This window comes from Gymnoscopelus microlampas, assembly GCF_963454915.1.
Source record: "Gymnoscopelus microlampas genome assembly, chromosome: 17".
Lineage (NCBI taxonomy): Eukaryota > Metazoa > Chordata > Actinopteri > Myctophiformes > Myctophidae > Gymnoscopelus > Gymnoscopelus microlampas.
Window position 1 is genome coordinate 3,204,906 of NC_139954.1, and position 19,650 is coordinate 3,224,555.

The window sequence follows — 19,650 nt, forward strand, 5'->3', positions numbered from 1 at the left end:
AGCACAGCAGAGTTTTGCAGTGTTGCCAAGTTTGCTTATTATAAGTGCTTATTTTGGGCTTGTTTTCATAGACCTGGTTGCTTGTTTCTGTATACAATATCTGGCAACGCTGCCACCTGTATATAGCGTGACACTGTTGCTTTTCTAGAGGCTTACTTTTCAGGGTGTTACCTGTGGTTAATGAGGGAAGTTTTTGCAGACATGAATGTTGCTTCAGTTGCTGTAAGCCCTGCAGTTGGGGGGGCATGTTCATGTGTTTGTTGTTGTTTAAGCAAGTCCTCTGATCTTAGTACCATAACGCATGCATGCAGCTATGGCTGGAGGTGGTCAACAGGGCCACCGTGACATCGCGCAAAGACACTATTGTTGAACGGACATGCAGCAGCAGGCCCCCCCCTCCGCGCGCGCAAAATTTTGCGGATATTCGGCAGATTCGGGTACTTTTTTTACCCGTTTTTTGTTACTTTATTTCGGTTTTAGGGTTAGGTGGCTTTGGATAAAACATTGGTGGCTATAGCCACCGAAGCCCCCGCCTAACGACGCCACTGAATTCTTCTGTATAATGAGTACTTTTACTTAAGTAAAGAAATTGAGTACTTTTCCCACCACTGCTGCTGACACAGAGAAAGAGAGCGAGAGAGAGAGAGAGGGCGAGAGAGATATATATAGGCTCCTGCTTGACAAGTAATTTCAAATTAACAGTTATATATATATTTTTTTGTCCATACATACCTAATCTGTCTCAAACAATTGGTCCGTGTTCTGCGTGCATTCACTGCGTCCAGTTGTGCCCTCAGTTAGGTTTCGATTGTGTATAATATACTTCATTTGCCAGGCGGTATCGCGCACCCAAACAATTGCCGATCTACAAGCTCACAATGCCTGGCATTGCGGCGCGTTGTGAGCTTGTAAATCAACTATAATTCTGCGCGAGCACTGCACGGCACGGGGCTCAATTAAGTAAGCTTTATTGCAGGTGCGAGGCCAACGGGCGCGCGCAGGGGTTTCTACAGTTTACAGTCAGAGGAGACAAGGGCACTTTTGACCGACAGACAAAAGGGCAGGGGCTCAAGCCCCCTTTGATGTCTATGTGTGCACGTGCATGATCCAGATCATTCCTTTGTAGATCATTTAATTACTGGTCTGTCGCAGGGCTTTAGAGTAGGCATAGTTTGAGGTTTTAGTGAGACGTTTGTTTGTAAAAATCTGCAATTAGCATTGAAAGAGCCTGAAATTGTTTCTCAATTGTTAGATAAGAAGCTTAAAAAGGGCTACTTAATCAGCCTTTTCGTTCTTATTCTTTTTTTTTCCTTATTTTGCACTGTTGGCATTTCTACCCGGAACTATTTGGGAAGGAAAGGAACATTTTTTATGTATCTGCCCCTCGTTCAGGCCCGGTGGCAAGAGTAAACAGCTTAACCGTGAACGGCATACTCTGGCACTTTGTGAAGTACAGTAGCTGCCTGTTCAAGCATATGCTGCTGTAATTCACAATTTCATCATTACGGCCATTACGGTTCCTGGTCAAGTGCACGTAATAGCAGATTCTTTATCTAATACACATTTTGCTTGCATCAATTTGGTGCTGATCTGTCCTTTTATTGAAATATATTTTTTTAGCATTATGGTTTAAAGTAATATTTATAGCTATATTACAGTGCTTCTTTCTACGTTAATTATATTTGTTTCCCATATGAAATTATTGAATAAATCACAACAACGACAACAACGTACACAGACATCACAGTTTTATTTAGAGTAGATGTATGTATTATTCATGTATGGTTGAATAATACATGTTTGCATTTCTGACCGGATAACTTCTTTTAGTTTAATCTGGTTGAAAATATAATATATTACTAGCAAGGTAGCAATCCAAAATATCTACATTGTTATAAAACTCAAATAACATGTATTATCATTGAATTTCTGCTACTACGTCTTGGTGGCACTGCGTCCCATGATGGACTTCTTAGTGTTTCTCTCAGGTTTCAAAAGCATTATATAACATTTTGGTCCAAACAGTGCCACTAAAAGGCCGAAACTGGATGCTAAAATAGCAAATACCTCCACTACATCTGCATATTTGCCTGGAGAGCTGATATATGCTGGGATGAAGGCTATCCACACGGCACAGAAGATCAACATGCTGAAAGTGATGAACTTGGCTTCATTGAAGTTGTCTGGAAGATTCCTTGCCATGAATGCTAGGATGAAGCTGAGGAGTGCCAGTAAGCCAATATAACCTAGTAACACGGCAAAACCAACTGTTGATCCCACTTCACACTCATAGACTATCTTATCACTGTGGTATTGTGTGTTTTTATGAGGAGTTGGTGAGGCAGACACAAGCCAGGCTGTGCAGATTGTTGCCTGGATGGAAGTAAGCACCATAACTGTTCCTCTCTGCTGCATAGCACCGAAAAACTTCAGAATGTCTGCACCCCCAGGCTTGGAGGATTTGAACACAGCCAACACCACCATCGTCTTTACCAGGATACACGAGACACACAGCACAAAGCTGATCCCAAATACTACCTGCCTCAGCTGACAAGTCCAGAGCCTGGGACGGCCAATGAACAGAAGTGAGCACAAGAAACATAATTTGAGTGACAGTAAAAGTTGGAAGCTGAGTTCTGAGTTGTTGGCACGCACCATGGGTGTGTCTCGATGATAGATGAAGATTCCCAGGACAATGGCACAAATAATTGTGCCTAGCAATGAGATGGTTGTCAAGGAGATACCCAGGGCCTCTTGGTAGGAGAGGAACTCAATGGCCTTAGGGACACACTGGTCATGCTGGGGATTGGACCAGAAGTCCTCTGGACAACTGGTGCATTCTGTAGAGTCTAATAAGGAGGACCATGTTAATTGGACAGACACATACAGTATCATCTTTACCTAGTGTACATAGCCACATGATGTAAACCAACCAGTTTCATTGCTGATCTTTCTCTCAGAACAAGTAATGCAGTCAAAGCAGCAGAAAGGTTCTCCTTTCTTTCTGGCCACACGGGTTCCAGGGGAACAGCTCTCACTGCACACTGACCGAGGAGGCTGCAAAGGAAACAAACAGGGATCAATTTCAGTCTAAACCTAGAAAAGTGTGTTCCTCTGAGCACATATCTCCACCAGGCTGGGTTGCTTATTCAAGGCTGTTTAAGTCATGGGTTGCGGCAACCAGGAAGCTGGGGGATATATTATTTCTACCACCTATGGTGCAAACGCAATTTGTTGTGCAAAAGTGCACTATTATGGAAGTCCTTCAAAATTATATTTCAATTTTGAATGGCATTTTCTTTAAGAAATAGGTCCCTTCCACTGATCGTTTAAGCTATTACACACGAACATTGTGGAATTTCAAAACCCTGTTTGACAGTCAATGTCACATGACCATGTGTAGCTAATGGTGAAAGGTAAGGCAAGAGTAAGGCATTCAGAGCCAATTGGCATTTAGTATAAAAGGTGATAGATATTTATTAAATGACTCCAGCAATAGTGTGTCCCGATTTGTGTGATAACAACAATAATACTAATAAAGTAATCGAGGTGTGTCAAAAGGTGTGTTTTAAAGAAAATGCCAATTGATTCCTCCAGCAGTGTTGTCACTGCTGTTGTATCCCACTGACTCTGTGACAGACTAACCTGCCAGTGAGGAGCCCCCACCGGGAGGACGTAGAGCCGTGGTCCTACTCCTCCCACCCAACACTCCCTGCTGACAGTTGCCGCCCCAGCCCGTAGGAATGCATGTTGTGATATAACCCTCCCCTTCTCTCCCCAGAACTTGGACCAATTTTGTTCATATACAGACACTCGACAAAGCCGGATGCACCACGGTGAATTAGAACCCACAAACTCCACGGTAGTGGGCAGGCACGTTTACCACTGCGCCACCCGAGCGCCCTGTGTGCATGCAATGTTTGACGAAGATCAGTCCAGAGGTGTCCGAGATTAGCTGCACACAGCGTGACAGACACACACAGACAGGGGAGAAAACATAATCTCTTTCTTCCAGCCTAGCGGAGATAATACATTACATTCTATAGCTCAACTTTAGCTATTGTAGAGAGGTAAAGAGACCTTTGTGGATTCATCGTTCCAGAAGATTCTGCCTAGATCAAAGATGAGTTCTTCACCTGTGGAGGCTGACTTCTTGATCACACCTACGGTTTGAAGCTTTGCGCTTCCATCAGGGAGCCACACCCAGTTTATGACATCATAGATTGGTAAAGCATCACCATTCTCATCAAATGATACATCATCACCAAATGATGTGGTGAAGTTGACCTTTTCCAGGTAATATATGAGCTATAAATGGTGGTGAGCAAAGTTATGAAGAGCAAGATACTGCATACAATATACATAACAGTGTGTGTATATATATATATATATATATATATATATATATATATATATATATATATATATATATATATATATATATATATATATATATATATATATATATATATATATTATTAACAAGGTGGGCTCTCTTTTAGATTGTGTCATATTTTATTCATTTAAGTGCTTTCTATTTCTATAATTTCCTGGATTTTCTACTTTTTTGGGGAGCAATCAGATTTTGGTAAATATGCTGTTGTCCTACCAAAGACCAGTGATGTTATTACATTACATTTTTATTTCTAATGCTCGATTCAATTCTCGTTTGCAGGACACCCCGTGGAACTTGAGTAGCTGAAAACTCAGCTTACTGTGGACACAAATGCTTTTTACTTTTTACTTATATAAATATGATATATATATATTTTTTTGAGATATTTAATTTTACTTTCCATTTAGTGTTACTTCTACTGCACTACAATTACAGCATTTGACAGCTTTAGTTACTTGTTACTTTGCAGATTTGATTATTAATACAAAACATAGATCAACCACTTAATACTTGGCTATTCCCAAAAAGCCTGTGTTCCTTTGTTATCGCCGTTTTAATGCGAAAGTAGCAGATCTACACGTTCAGACCAGTTATTTTTATTATTATTACCAGTTGTTATTTATTTAAAAGCTTATTAAATAACGCTTTAGAATATGAATCATATGATCTTTTACTTTACATTAAAAACCCGAACTATCACACGCTGGTTTCAATTACTTAGGAATTAATATCACACCAAAATGATCACTCCTTCATGTATTTTTGTACCGTTGATAACAAATATAAAATCTGACTTTCAGCGTTGGAAAAACCTGCCTCTATCATTGGCGGGAAGAGTGCAATGTGTAAAGATGACTACTTTTCCTAAGTTTCTGTACCTAGTCCAGTGCCTTCCAAACTTTCTGCCTAAATCCTTCTTTAAAACTATAGACCAACTTATAACTAGCTTTATCTGGAATAATAAAACTCCTAAAATTAGTTTTTAAAAAATCTTACGAAGAAGGAAGATCGATGGATGTTTAGCCCTTCCAAATTTTTTAAATTACTACTGGGTAGCTAACACTCATAAAATAAATTACTGGTTGCATGCACCTGACACAGACTGGTGTTCTCTGGAGCTTCAGTCCTGTCACGTAGCCTCACTTCCAGCCCTAGTTTATTCATTTCTTCCTCTATCTCCCTCCTGTTACTCATTCAACCCTATAGTTTTGTCAACCTTAAAAATTTGGATCCAATTTCGACATCATTTTGAATTTACTTCACCATCTATACAGGCTCCCATTAAAATGAACCACTTATTTACTCCCTCCACCATAGACTCATCATTTAATAGGTGGTATCATGTTGGACTTAGAGACGGAAAGCTATGAAATATATTGTCTGTGTACAAGTCCTTTAAGCACCTATGTGCTGAATTCAATCTTTCCCGTGATAACTTCTTTAGATTTTTGCAGATCCGTCAGTTTGTGAAAGATACAATTTGGTTCATTTCCACATTCATTTCCAGAAGTGGGAAAAACTGCTCCTGATTTCACCAACGGAGAGTGATTTATCTCTGAGAGCTATACATTTATTTCATCTCTCACCGAAGTTAATACACAACGATTAAAAAACAAATGGGAGAGAGAATTGAGGACTGAGTTGACAAATAAGTGGTGGGCAGATGCTTTATATAGAGTGAACTCAACTACCTCTTGCGCATGGCTCAGCCTAATCCAACTGAAAGTAGTACATAGAGCTCATCTTAGTAAAGCAAGGGTGGCTGAAATGTACCCTGATGCCGACTCAAAGTGTGATCGCTGTGCCCAGACACAAGCACACCTTACACATATGTATTGGTCTTGCCCACACTTACAACGGTTCTGGTCACTTGTGTTTGACACCCTTTCGGAGGTCTTAGAAATTGCACTGCTTTTGCAACTCTCTTGGCGAGAAGAATAATATTATTAGCTTGGAAATCTCCAAAACCACCCTCCCACTCAATCTGGCTAAGTGATGTACTTTTTAAGCCTAGAAAAAAATTAATTCTCTCTCAGAGGAACCACCAAAGGCTTCTTTGAGTCATGGAAAGATTGAATATTTTATTAGCCAGACCTCTCCAGATTAGAATGCTCAGTGGATGGCAAGTGTAGCGGACAGTGGATTTCAGTGTCTCTCCCATGAGTGTATATGACACAATGACAATGGCTGTGACCCATGATGTGACCCACGACCTTGCTTGTACTTTTAATTTTAGTTTAGTACTTATTTTCAGTTATGTCGTTGTTTTGTTTTTCTGTTCATCTGTTTATTTGTTGTTTTCTGTTTGGGGGGGGGGGGCATGTTGTCTTTTTGTTTGTCTCGTGATGTGTAAAAGAAAAAAAATGGGGGTGACTTTATATGCAATGACTTTTGAACATATGCTATGGAATTATCCCCCCCCCCCCCAAAAAAATATGAATCATTCATTTTATCCCGCAGGAGCGAGCGCTTCTCAGCACCACCGTGGCCGACGCATACAGAGACATAAATAGACCAGAATAGTCTTAAAATTAAAGTTTTACTCCATACAATATTTTATATAACAAATTATAGAAATTTAAAATTTTATGGGTCATCTTTGGCCAATTCTGACAGCACTACTAAGCGCGAACATGTGCAAAAGAATGCATATCCAAACAGAGAGGAGCGTTCGGAATAAAGTGTTTAAATGGTACATATATCCAGATTCAAACGGTATATACCACCCCTCCAAACGCGAATGAATATTCATTCCGATCAGACCGGAATGGAATATTCTATTCCAATTGAGGTGTTTACATGAGCATTTTTATTCTGAATGAGCAGTCATTCCGAATATTATTGGAATATACCTGTCCATTTAACCGCAGCCAGTGTGACGTGTTGTGATCTTGTATATATGCTGTTTTTGAAAAGGATTGACAATATTTGGAAAATGCTAAGTCTACTTTGATGCCAATAACCCCTTTCACCCCCCACACCCCAAAATGTTGTACAGTTACTGTAAACACTAAATAATCCAGGACTGGTTTATATGTATAAAGTACGGTTTATAAGATTATAATTGGTTTGGATAAAAGCGTCTGCTAAATGACTGTAATGTAATGTAATGTAATGTAATAATGTTTCACTGCAAAGGGTTCTTAGCTGTTGTAGTTTATTAGGTGTGTGCTGTGGAATTTGATTGACTATGGAAGATAGTTATTCGCACACTTCGGCTTGGTTATTATGTGACATAATAATGATATATGATAAATAATATTAGGCTTCTTGTAAAATCAGTAACCTCTGGCTCCGTCCCCCCGTCCCATTTTATCATCACCCGTTTGATGGGGGGAAAACGGTAGTTTGATTCCTGTGTTTTTTTTCTCAGATGTGTTAAAAGTGGATTGACCAGTAAAAAAAAAATTAAAAAATGATGTATTCATTTTTATTCTATATTTGATAAACTGTGAATTAGCATCTCACCTGCCATGGCTGTATTGTGTGCAAACTGGCACAGCTGTGCCCAGTGAAAGGCCCTCTTCCTGGCACACATTGCAACATGTCATGGAGGGCATGGGCCAGGGCATACACAGTCTTGTACACATTATACGTGTGTCTGAGGTCAGACATATCCAAAAAGTTATTTTCTGCTGTTCCAAGGTCCTCATGTCCAGTACACACCCCTCCACCAGCATCCACCCACTCTGATGGAAGGGGTGCAAATTTACACTGAAATGAGTGCTCCCAAAACTTCTTCACCTGAAGAAACACCATCAAGACTGAAGATAAATGTATACTTTGTGCTAAAACGAACGTCACGTCACACAATGTGTCTCATTACGCTCTGAGTTTTGAGCATTCATACTCTCTGAGACTCCCCGACAGTGTCACCATATAATGTAAACAAGGAAGTAAATGTGATCTCATCGTCTCCATGGTAAAGGAGCTGACAAGTATCCCCATTAAATCAGAGTACGTTACCATTCATTTTTTCCAAAGGTACACATTCTTTTGTAATTCTTACCTCACTTTCATCATGTGGCGTGTCATTCAAAACTTGTCACGTAAATTTAAACTTTCATTTATTGTATTTACTTTAAATATGGAGAAGAATAAATACAAGCTCTCACACTGAGGGCTCCAATGCGACAGATGCTTTGTTGCACCAAAAAAATCTCTGACATTTCGAGCACAAAGCTCTTCCTCAGACTTTCCTTTGTGCTCGCTTGTAGATCAGCTTTTTGGTGCAATAAAGCATCTGTCGCATTGGAGCTCTCATTGCGAGCGTTTATTTATTCTTCTCTATACTGTTCGTCGCTCAGTACCTGCCCAAACTTGCGTTGGCGATGTGCATGTCGGTTCTCTCTTTTCATATTTTGATTGTTTGATTGTTTATTTATTTCGAACACGGTTAAAAGCCAAAAAGAAATACATAAAATAAACATAATACACTTAAAAATTAGAAAAATAAAAATATGAAAGCAAATACCTGTACCCTGGGGTGTTCGAAAAGGGGTGCAATACGTTAGTCCGACAGCGCATTCCTCCGACAGCGCAGTGCTCCGACATTAAACAGTAAACCCGAACCAAACCCGCACCCTAACCCTAACCGCACGCGGATGCCACATAGTCGGAGAAAAGGCCTCCCTTCGAAAAGGGCATAGGATGAAGTTAAAAAACGTGTCTAGTCCTATCCCTTATTGCATATTCAAATAATATTTAGAAATATAATTTCTAAAATCTATGTAAAATACTATGAAAACAGAAACTAAAACAGAACAAACAGCTTCTGGTGTACATCTTCAGAGCTTAATACAATATCCTTTCAATATATTGTTCTTATATGTGATGGTGTCAGTTTTGTAACTACATGTTTATCATTTATTTTATGAGTTGCGTGCACCTGTGTGTTATCATTTATTTTATACATTGAGTGTATATGTTTGAGTTGCAATTTGTACTCTGCTACTGCCCCAAGAACAGTTCCCATGGCAACAAGGGCGGATCCACGGAGCAATTAACGGTGATCAGAGGCAGCGGTGCGAGGAACACAGGTTCAAGTTTAAGGCCACTCAACACAAGGCGAGACAGAAAACGCCACGGAAACAAATCAGACAGGACGCCACAGCACACGCAGCACAGGACAATACAGCACGCACAGCACAGGACGCCACAGCACGCCACGAACGCAGGGAAGCGTGGAATAAGCGACACACAGCCAAAACGACACGTCTCAACGGAGCACCGGTGCAGCCGAGGAAGAGAGGCAGCAGCCGGGTTGGACGGCCGTATACAGAACGGCGCCGACGGTGCTGTTTTATCCACGAGAGGCTAAAGTCAAAGAGGGGAAGCCGAATCAACTCAGCAGAGGGGCCAAGTTACGACTTGCCCCTCTTAAAAGCTAAGTACCCCTCTTGTGACGCTGAACGGCGTGTGCATCCTGTACCTGTAGTGTTGTTTTAAACCCATTATTTTAGTCCGTTGCATTTTATTAGTTTATTTCAGCCCCACATGAAGGCTCCAATTTGGGGACATTTTTAATTCATGTTGAACACTACCCTGGCCTGGGTTATTATTATTTGTTGCACTCTTTGATATACTGTCAACCTTAATACTTTGTAGCTTTTATTTTGTGTGCAGTGATTTTAGTGTTGTGACAGTAGGCCGTTGTGGGATTTATTGATCCTTAAAGGAGACCCCTGGGAGAAGAGGAGAAGAAGAGGAGAAACTATACGGACTATATGGACTGTGCTCTACTCCTAAAGCGGGACCATACGGACATTATTAAGAGTAGGACTGTGACTGCCTGATATATCTGCTTTTATAATTTTGTACAATTTGGCAATAAACTTGTTTTATTGCACCCTTGCTCTTATTGTTTTTGCTCTGCTCAACCCTGGTATTAAGAACCTGTTTCAGAAGTTTAACTTGAGTTCCTGGGCTCATTATCCTTCAGGTGGCGTAGTCGTCTCTAAAAATATTAATTGTTATTTTCACCGGGGTGCTCCTTCCATTCCGACATCTCGCCACTCCGACTAGTGGCTTCCGCGTGCGGTTAGGGTTAGGTATAGGGTTCGTTAACGTCGGAAAGGCGACATGTCGGAAAGGCGAAATGCACCCATTTTCACCTCGTCACATATACATTTTTTTAAACTTGAGTATTAAATTATTTACTTTAGATATGACCTTGAATACCGTGAATATTTAACAACTACCCTTACATCCCTATTCTGGGGTGAACGTTGGCCAAAGATCTAGATCAAAGCAGATCTACAAGCTCAGAAGGGGCCCTACTAAAGAGAACTGGGAGACTCAGGTCAACTGAGTATTAAAGGTTTAAGTGGTTGAAAAACAGACGTCAGTTTGACATTGACATTGCAGCTTAAAGAGTGCAGCACATACCATGCTAGTTTCATGTCTGTAGTCAGGATCATTGTCAGGATGTATTTTTAACAAGTAGTCCTTGAGACCTGGTATATTATCTGCACGACGGATGGTAAAACCCAGGGTGCCTTTCAGGTACGGCATGAAGTGAGGAGACTGGAGTGGCTTAGAGTTTGACCAGAACCAAGTGGCTATCCATTGCAGACCCGTCACATTCTCCTTTACCACCTGTTAAATATGTGTGTGTGTGTATATATATATATATATATATATATATATATATATATATATATATATATATATATACTTGCTGTATATATAAATGTGTTATTTCTTTTGTTATTCATTATTTCTGTTGTTCTAAAAAGTTATAGCAGAGACGTGTGAATCCTGGGTTCTGATCTAGAGCTATTAACACTTTCATGGAGAAATATCACTTACCCTACCTTTAATTCTGAATCCCTAAATTAACATGAATCATGACACCAACCTCTTCCATCAACTTAAGCATATGATGCCCATATACAAATGCAATGACCACACGAGCCGTAGATTTCTTTATCACAGTGCAAATCCTGTTAAGTTCAGCTGGGTCGTTCTTCTCATATGGCAGAACCTCCACATAGGCCAGACAGCCCAGACCGGACTGGGCCAGCTCATACTGGAAGGACTGGGCAGCATCGCTGGCAACTTCATTGTCAACGTTCAGCAATCCTACCCAGGTCCATCCGAACCGCCTTATCATGTGGATCACAACTTGCACCTGATTGGATAAAGAATGGAGTGATAAGTAGTGGTGGGAGAAATACTCAGATTGTATTTTTTACTCAGTAGCAATACCAGAATATAAAAAAATGCTTTGTAACAAGCAGTGGTGTAACTAAGTAACTAAGTAGGCCTATATTTACTGAAGTACTGTACTTAAGTATAATTTTGAGGTACTTTTACTTTACTGGAGTATTTCCAATTGTCTATACTTTTACTTCTACTACACTACATCTCAGAGGCAAATATTGTACTTTTACTCCACTACAATTATTTGAAAACTTTAGTTACTAGTTACTTTGCAGATATACATTATTACATTATAAAACATACATTAACCACTTTAGCCCTATTTTCTAGCTATTATAGCCGATCTTCAAGCTCACAACGTTGTGAGCTTGTAGATCGGCTATTTTCAAACATTTTAGTACTTTTACTTTTGGTACTTTAAGTACATTTTGATACCAATACTTTTGTTCTTTTACTCAAATCAATTTTGAATTCCAGACTTTTACTTGTAACAGAGTACTGCTTACATTGCAGTATTGGAGTCATTCCACGAATTCGGTACGATTTGCACTTTTTTTTTTTTTGAAAAATCGATGGAAACAAATTACTTTTTTGAATAGCCCACACCATTAAGGACATATTTAACATGCAGAAAAACATATTTTCCCATCTCAGGCATTAAATTAATATTTTTATATGGAATAATATATGTAACAGGGTTGAAATTCATAACGGGGTTGAGTGGAACGGGGTTGAGATTTTTTACTCAAGATGGCCATAACTCTACCTGCGATGATTAAGAGGAGACACCATGGCATGCATGACATTAGTCAATCACATATATTGCTGAAATGACAAAGACAATTTAAAATAATAATAGTTTTCTATCTTTATTTCATGTAACGGGGTTGAGTTGTTATGCTTTACGACCACGCTTTGAAAGTATAAATGACCCTAAATAGCTGTATAAGAAGTTCGAAATGTTCCTCTTTCTGCAGCATCTTGCTCAGAAGACTTGTAGAATGCCATCACATGTTGTTGATGCCACTAAAGGGTCAGTTTATACTTTTTACAGAGAGGAGAATGACTTGTGTAACGGGGTTGAGTGTGACTGTGGGACAGAGCTATATAACGTGATTTTAATGATAAATCAACTATTTATTAAAAAACGAAACATGACTAGCAATAGAGTACATTGCTGGTTTTATGTGAATAATATAAGTTATGGATTATTCTACACTTTTAGTAGTCATATCTGAAGGCCAATCTCTCTATCGGCCATTGGGGACATGAAAAATGGGCAAATTTAGGCGGTGTCTACTGTAGAAAAGGCAGATAATTTCAGATATAAAGATAAAATATATAATATTTTTACACAATAGTAAAGGGAACATGTCAATTGATTCTAAAAAGCTTTTAAAATTTGATTTTGGTGACCCATGGATACAATACACTCAAAAAGGTCAGAGGGACCGCAAATCGTACCGAATTTGTGGAATGACTCATTGATACTTTTACTTAAGTAAAACATTTGAGTACTTTTCCCACCACTGGTAACAAGTAAAAGGCATATACATACAACATTTTACTTGAAGTACCAAAGTATTAGCATCAATATGTACTTAATTCAGCGAAGTAAAGTACTACATTTTTTCAACAGCAAGCTCACAACGCGTAGCTCATAGATCAGCTTTTTTTGTAAGAGACAAAGTATAAAATAGAGCTTAAGTGGTTTATTCATGTTCTGGTGATAAGTGCTTAGTTTAGATTATTTATAGTGGCAAATCAGTACATTTCCTACAGATAACACAATGAAAAGGTCTAATTATTCTCTTTTGATGCTGTCAACAGAGACATTCAGCTCTTCACAAATATACTTAGTACAATTCATTAAAAAAAGTGACTTACGTAAATTAAACTGATTAAATTGAACTCATTGCTATCCACATCAGGTGATGTAATATTGATTAGACTCACTAGAGGGAGGTATTTGTCAAGTGTGTGGAACATGAACCACATAATAACATATGGGCCCTCATTTATCAACGCAGCGTATAAACCGGCGTATATTTTTCCATATATTCGGCCGTACACCAACGTCAAAGTCACATTTATCAACGAATCCTACACAGCCGATCCAAGCGGACATTTGGTCCCAGCCTTGATAAATCTCACGTTTGACAACGAGCGTCATTTAAATAACACGCCCTTAAATATTCACAAAACGCCCAACTTCACGACATGAAGAACCAGAATACGACCCAAAAAAAGCATGTTTCCCCCGCTCGCCCCGCCTCGCCACACACGCACACGCCTCTCTTTCTCTCTCTCTTGCTCGCTCTCTCTCTCACACACACACACACACACACACACACACACACACACACACACATGCGGGCGGAATGCAGTGATTCCGTGCCGCCACGTTAATATTGGAGCGTCGGGTTTATATCCTTAACCCAGCCAGGTTGTGTAGCCTACATAACTCTCTATGACATACGTAACTCCATAACATAGGACAAGCTACTGTAAGTTTGTAGACCATGAAAAGGTGGCCGGGAGTCCTGACTGCGGGACTCCCGGCGCAAAAGCGCTCGTATATTTTTGAAAATAGCAGATCTACAAGCTCACAACGCGTCGCGATGCAATGCTGGCTTGTGAGCTTGTAGATCTGCTATTTTCAATACAGACAGATCTACAATCTTATCTGAATGACTGTTAAAGCAGTTTGTTTAAATTACTTTATAAAATGATATATTTTCAAAGTGATTATTTATTAGTGTAGATATACACATTTAGGAGTGGATTATGTGTCCAGATGCTTGTCAGACAGTCAGACAATGGTGCTCCGCAGGTCTAGAATGGAATAAACGGGCGCAGCCAACGTCAACAACTGGTCTCGACCAGACGTGAGATTTCAGCCTACGGTAGGATGAAGCCCACGTCAGGATATATTGATAAATGCGGTGATCTCGCCGTACGCTCATTATTCGGGCTGCACCACGTTGATAAATGAGGGCCATTGTGTCTGTAGCAGTTCACCTGGAAGGCATCACTTGGGATTGTTCTAAAGACGGAAGGGAACTTGTTCCTCTCACTCAGACAGGGGCAGGTGTCCAAATAAGTGACCTACCAAAGAGACAAATCATCATTTTTTTTAAAAGAAATGTCCCCTACAATTTTCAATTTAGGCATTTAGCAGTATCCAGAGTGACTTACAATAAAATAATAGCATACATAGAATGCCAGTGACAGTTAAGTGCCTATATATGATGCATGTACAGCAATAACCTAGCATCTATCTAAATAATATTCTATCTAAATAACAATCTGAATATTGAAACTATATGATAACAGGTAGGCTAAACAATGAACCATGTTAAGTCTTAACATTTGTGCCCAAGAAAAACAAATCTAAGAACAGGAGAACGAGTGACCAAGTTACGTATGTCTGCATGGTAGCCATATATATTGGTCAGTCGCCAGCTTCAATGGAGAGAGAAGTTGTAAAGAAGGGGTACAGGGAGAGTGTAGTGATAGGGGGTGAGGTGGAGCATGAAGAGGTTTCCTACAAGCAGAGCAAATGAGCAAAGCGGAGCAGGGAGAGATAGAAAACAACTGTGTTGTGTTTTGCTGCATTATCAATTCACCTAGTACGGCCTCCCTCTCTCTATCCCTCTCTCCCCCCTCCCTCTTCTTCCTTCCCTCTCTCTCTTTACATCTAACAACAAGTCTGGCCCAACTCGGGGCCAAAAAAACGGGGAAAAAACCCCCAAAACAATTCAATGTGTGTAATTCAACAGTGTTCAATGTAGTTATTATTTAGTCACAAGCTTTTGATAATACATATCATGGGTTGAATATTTATAAAACCCCCAAACAGACTTAAATACTTTCAACCTGGCATTTAGGGTTAGGGTTAGCTGAGGATTCTTAACATAGAATCTAAACATAAAAAAAAAACAAATTCAAATCCTGAAATTCTACAGGCTCACAAAGTGTCAAATCACAATGGACAAAATATAATGAGGAATTCATTTATGAAATAACATACATAAAAAGATGACATATGAGAGATACAAGGTTTCTGTCCGACAGTGATGATATTTTAGATTAGTATAATCAATAGAAAATTGGTGATGGCAGGGTTGACGTAGATAACTTACCATGGGCACTCTGTACAAACCTAATATTCTAGAGATGTGAATAGAATTAAATCCACACACAATTCCCAGCACTGGAGGGGACCCAGCACAGCTCTCATCCAGTTGGAACATCTTCTCTCTCCCACTGATCAACGACATTGCTGCAGGTACAGCTCCAAAGGGAATGCATTCATCATAGAGATGATATCCCAGAGTTACATTGGGTAGAAGGCGGGTGTTTGTGTTGATCTCAGTAACGGCAAAAGCCATTGCCTGGGAGAATCTGAACATATCGATGGAAAAACTACCACACCAAATATTACTGTAACTTTGAATATTTATCTTTGTAGAAATACACAACATAAACTAATCATATGGACTGTACTACTATCTATAATAAGTTTTCTAGTTGCTATTGTATTTGTGGTACTCACCCTTTGCAAGTGTACTGTGGCTTGGATGTGAAAGACAACTCAGGGAAGACAGCCTGGAGGTGGATGGGAAACACACCACCCACAACAATGTCACCAGCCTTATACATTCTGCTGAGATTAAACTGTGCCTGTAACTCGCATGAAGAGGAAGGTGAGGAAAACAAGGGAGTGAAAGAAGAGAACAATATCAAACACAAGTACAGGTATGAAAGCATGTGTGTGTCTAAAGAAGCCCTCATGACTGTCCTCCTCTGTCTAACACCCTCCCCCCTTCTCTAAATCGATTTGTCCAGTTGTTATGTTTTATACAAAGTGCTGTGCCATCCCCTCTGCCACCTTATGCCACTACGTAATGTTTCACAACACCCATCTGGGCAGAGGCAAAAGTAGAGGAAGGACTTAACATATATTAAAAATCCAGTCATATGAAAATAATGTCGTGTTTGTCCTGTAATGTGTTAATGACACACATCTCACCAGGGCCATTGGCACAGAATTATCCACATGCATTATGGATTCTAACAACAACAACAACAACAATAATAAGGGTAATAATAAGGGTAATAATAATAATAATAATAAGGGTAATAATAATAATAATAATAATAATAAATATAGCTGCAAGCAGCAATACAGGGGGCAATACAATAAATATGTACAATAAGCCAAGGGGGGGGGGGGGGGGGGGGTGGGGGGTTATTTCAATCTGAACCCACTTTTGAAATCATTCACACATAGACACAATGCTTTTTGAAGGATTTATTTGCTCCCAGCCCTGTGTATCCTACACACAATGGTTTGGTCTGTTCCCATTGAAAAACAGCACAGCAGTGTTTTGCAGTGTTGCCAAGTCTGCTTATTATAAGTGCTTATTTTGGGCTTGTTTTCATAGACCTGGTTGCTTGTTTCTGTATGCAAAATCTGGCAACGCTGCCACGTGTATATAACGTGACACTGTTGCTTTTCTATACAGGCTGCAGTGTGTGCAATTGAATAAACTTGGGCGGCTACACTACTACAACAACAACAACGATCACTTTCCAGGGTGTTTAACTGCGGTTAATGAGGGAAGTTTGGCAGACATGAATGTTGCTTCAGTTGCTGTAAGCCCTGCAGTTAAACAGACAGGCGGGAATGTGTTTGATGTTATTTAAGCAAGTTCTCTGATCTTAGTACCATAACGCATGCATGCAGCTATGGTTAGAGGTGGTCAACGGGGCCACCGTGACTTTGCGCAAAGACACCCGACTTAATATTTTGAGGTCAAAAAACATAAAGTAATTAATTATTACTTTTTTCCCCCGCATATGTCCCCATCAGGGTGGAGTTGGATTTGCGCACCTGACTGGCACTGAAATGCCATTCAGCAAAGCATTGTAAGGATAAGGATAATTCCTTTTAACAGGTCGTTCATGAAAGTCCTTGCAGTCTTGTTTCCAATGAGAACCTGTGAGCAATTAGTGGTTAAGAGTCTTGCTTAGGGACGAATTTCATTTCATCGACACATATGCTGGCCTGGCCTGGAATTGAACCTGGGGCAACCAGGGCCTCTGGCTCCCTAGGCGGGCTCACTAAACACTCAGCTATGGCCGCCCCTTGTTACATCAGCAGCTCCAGCTAGAGGCCATGATGCAGCGAGGCGCATCCCAGGTCTGTCTGTCCCCACATTCCATCCTGCCCCCTTCCTCCTCGGAAAGGGAATTAGGATGGTTCCAAAAACTGCTGCTGGTCCACCCTTCAACTCCAATATTTTTCAGCGAATGTCGGCTGGCTAACTTGCTGAGCATCCAGATCATTCCTTTGTAGATCATTTAATTACTGGTCTGTCGCAGGGCTTTAGAGTAGGCGTAGTTTCAGATTTGAGACGTTCGTTTGTAAAAGTCTGCAATTAGCATTGAAAGAGCCTGAAATTGTTCATATTCTTTTTTTCTTATTTCGCACTGTTGGCATTGTTACCCGGAAATATTAGGGAAAGAAAGATTTTTTTTTAATCTATCTGCCCCTCGTTCAGGCCCGGTGGTCAAGAGTAAACAGCTTAACCGTGAACAACATACTCTGGCGCTGCGTGAAGTAGCTGCCTGTTCCAGCATAATGCTGCTGTCATTCAAAATTCCATCATTACGGCCGGCACGTTCCTGGTCATGTGAACGTAATAGCAGATTCTTTATCTAATACACATTTTGCTTGCATCAATTTGGTGTTGATCTCTCCTTTTATTGAAATATATTCATTTAGCATTATGGTTTAAAGTCATATTTATATAGCTGTATTACAGTGTTGCTTCCTACATTATTGAATTATTGAATAAATCACAACAACAACATAATTCCTTTGACATCACAGTTTTATTTAGAGTACATTGATGTATTATTAATTTATGGTAGAAACATACATGTTTGCATTCATGACCGGATTAGGCCTACTGCTTTTTGTTTAATCTGGTTAAAAACAGAATATATTACTAACAAGGTTATCAGCAATCAAAAATATCAACATTATTATATAACTCAAAGAACATGTATTATCATTGAATTTCTGCTACTATGTCTTGGTGGCACCGCGTCCCATGATGGACTTCTTAGTGTTTCTCTCAGGTTTCAAAAGCATTATATAACATTTTGGTCCAAACAGTGAAACCAAAATGCCAAAACTAGATGCTAAAATAGCAAATACCTCCACTACATCTGCATATTTGCCTGGAGAACTGATATATGCTGGGATGAAGGCTATCCACACGGCACAGAAGATCAACATGCTGAAAGTGATGAACTTGGCTTCATTGAAGTTGTCTGGAAGATTCCTTGCCATGAATGCTAGGACGAAGCTGAGGAGTGCCAGTAAACCAATATAACCTAGTAACACGGCAAAACCAACTGTTGATCCCACTTCACACTCATAGACTATCGTATCACTGTGGTATTGTGTGTTTTTATGAGGAGTTGGTGAGGCAGACACAAGCCAGGCTGTGCAGATTATTGCCTGGATGGAAGTAAGACCCAGAACTGTTCCTCTCTGCTGCATCACACCGAAAAACTTCAGAATGTCTGCACCCCCAGGCTTGGAGGCCTTGAACACAGCCAATACCACCATAGTCTTTACCAGGATACACGAGACACACAGCACAAAGCTGATCCCAAATGCTGCATGCCTCAGCTGACAAGTCCAGAGCCTGGGACGGCCAATGAACAGAAGTGAGCACAAGAAACATAGTTTGAGTGACAGTAAAAGTTGGAAGCTGAGTTCTGAGTTGTTGGCGCGCACAATGGGTGTGTCTCGATGATAGACGAAGATTCCCTTGACAATGGCACACATAAGTGTGCCTAGCAATGAGATGGTTGTCAAGGAGATACCCAGGCCCTCATGGTAGGAGAGGAACTCAATGGCCTTAGGGACACACTGGTTATGCTGGGGATTGGACCAGAAGTCTTCTGGACAACTGGTGCATTCTGTAGAGTCTAATAAGGAGGACCATGTTAATTGGACAGACACATACAGTATCATCTTTACCTAGTGTACATAGCCACATGATGTA

General features: G+C 40.1%; 1 protein-coding gene and 1 long non-coding RNA gene across 2 annotated transcripts in view; one reads left to right on the forward strand and one right to left on the reverse strand.

Annotated features, from left to right (window-relative positions):
• Positions 1-19,650, forward strand: part of LOC311065093 — a 442,153-nt gene that overhangs the window by 267,089 nt on the left and 155,414 nt on the right. The window lies entirely within an intron of this gene.
• On the reverse strand, positions 1,936-16,628 carry LOC311065123 (extracellular calcium-sensing receptor-like; the record flags this gene model as incomplete). The annotated part of the gene is made up of 9 exons (XM_084085340.1): positions 1,936-2,849; positions 2,934-3,057; positions 3,884-3,955; positions 4,081-4,308; positions 11,256-11,528; positions 14,582-14,668; positions 15,706-15,967; positions 16,119-16,171; positions 16,596-16,628. The coding sequence occupies 9 exons, from the start codon at positions 16,626-16,628 to the stop codon at positions 1,936-1,938; spliced, it is 2,046 nt and encodes a 681-aa protein (XP_083941466.1).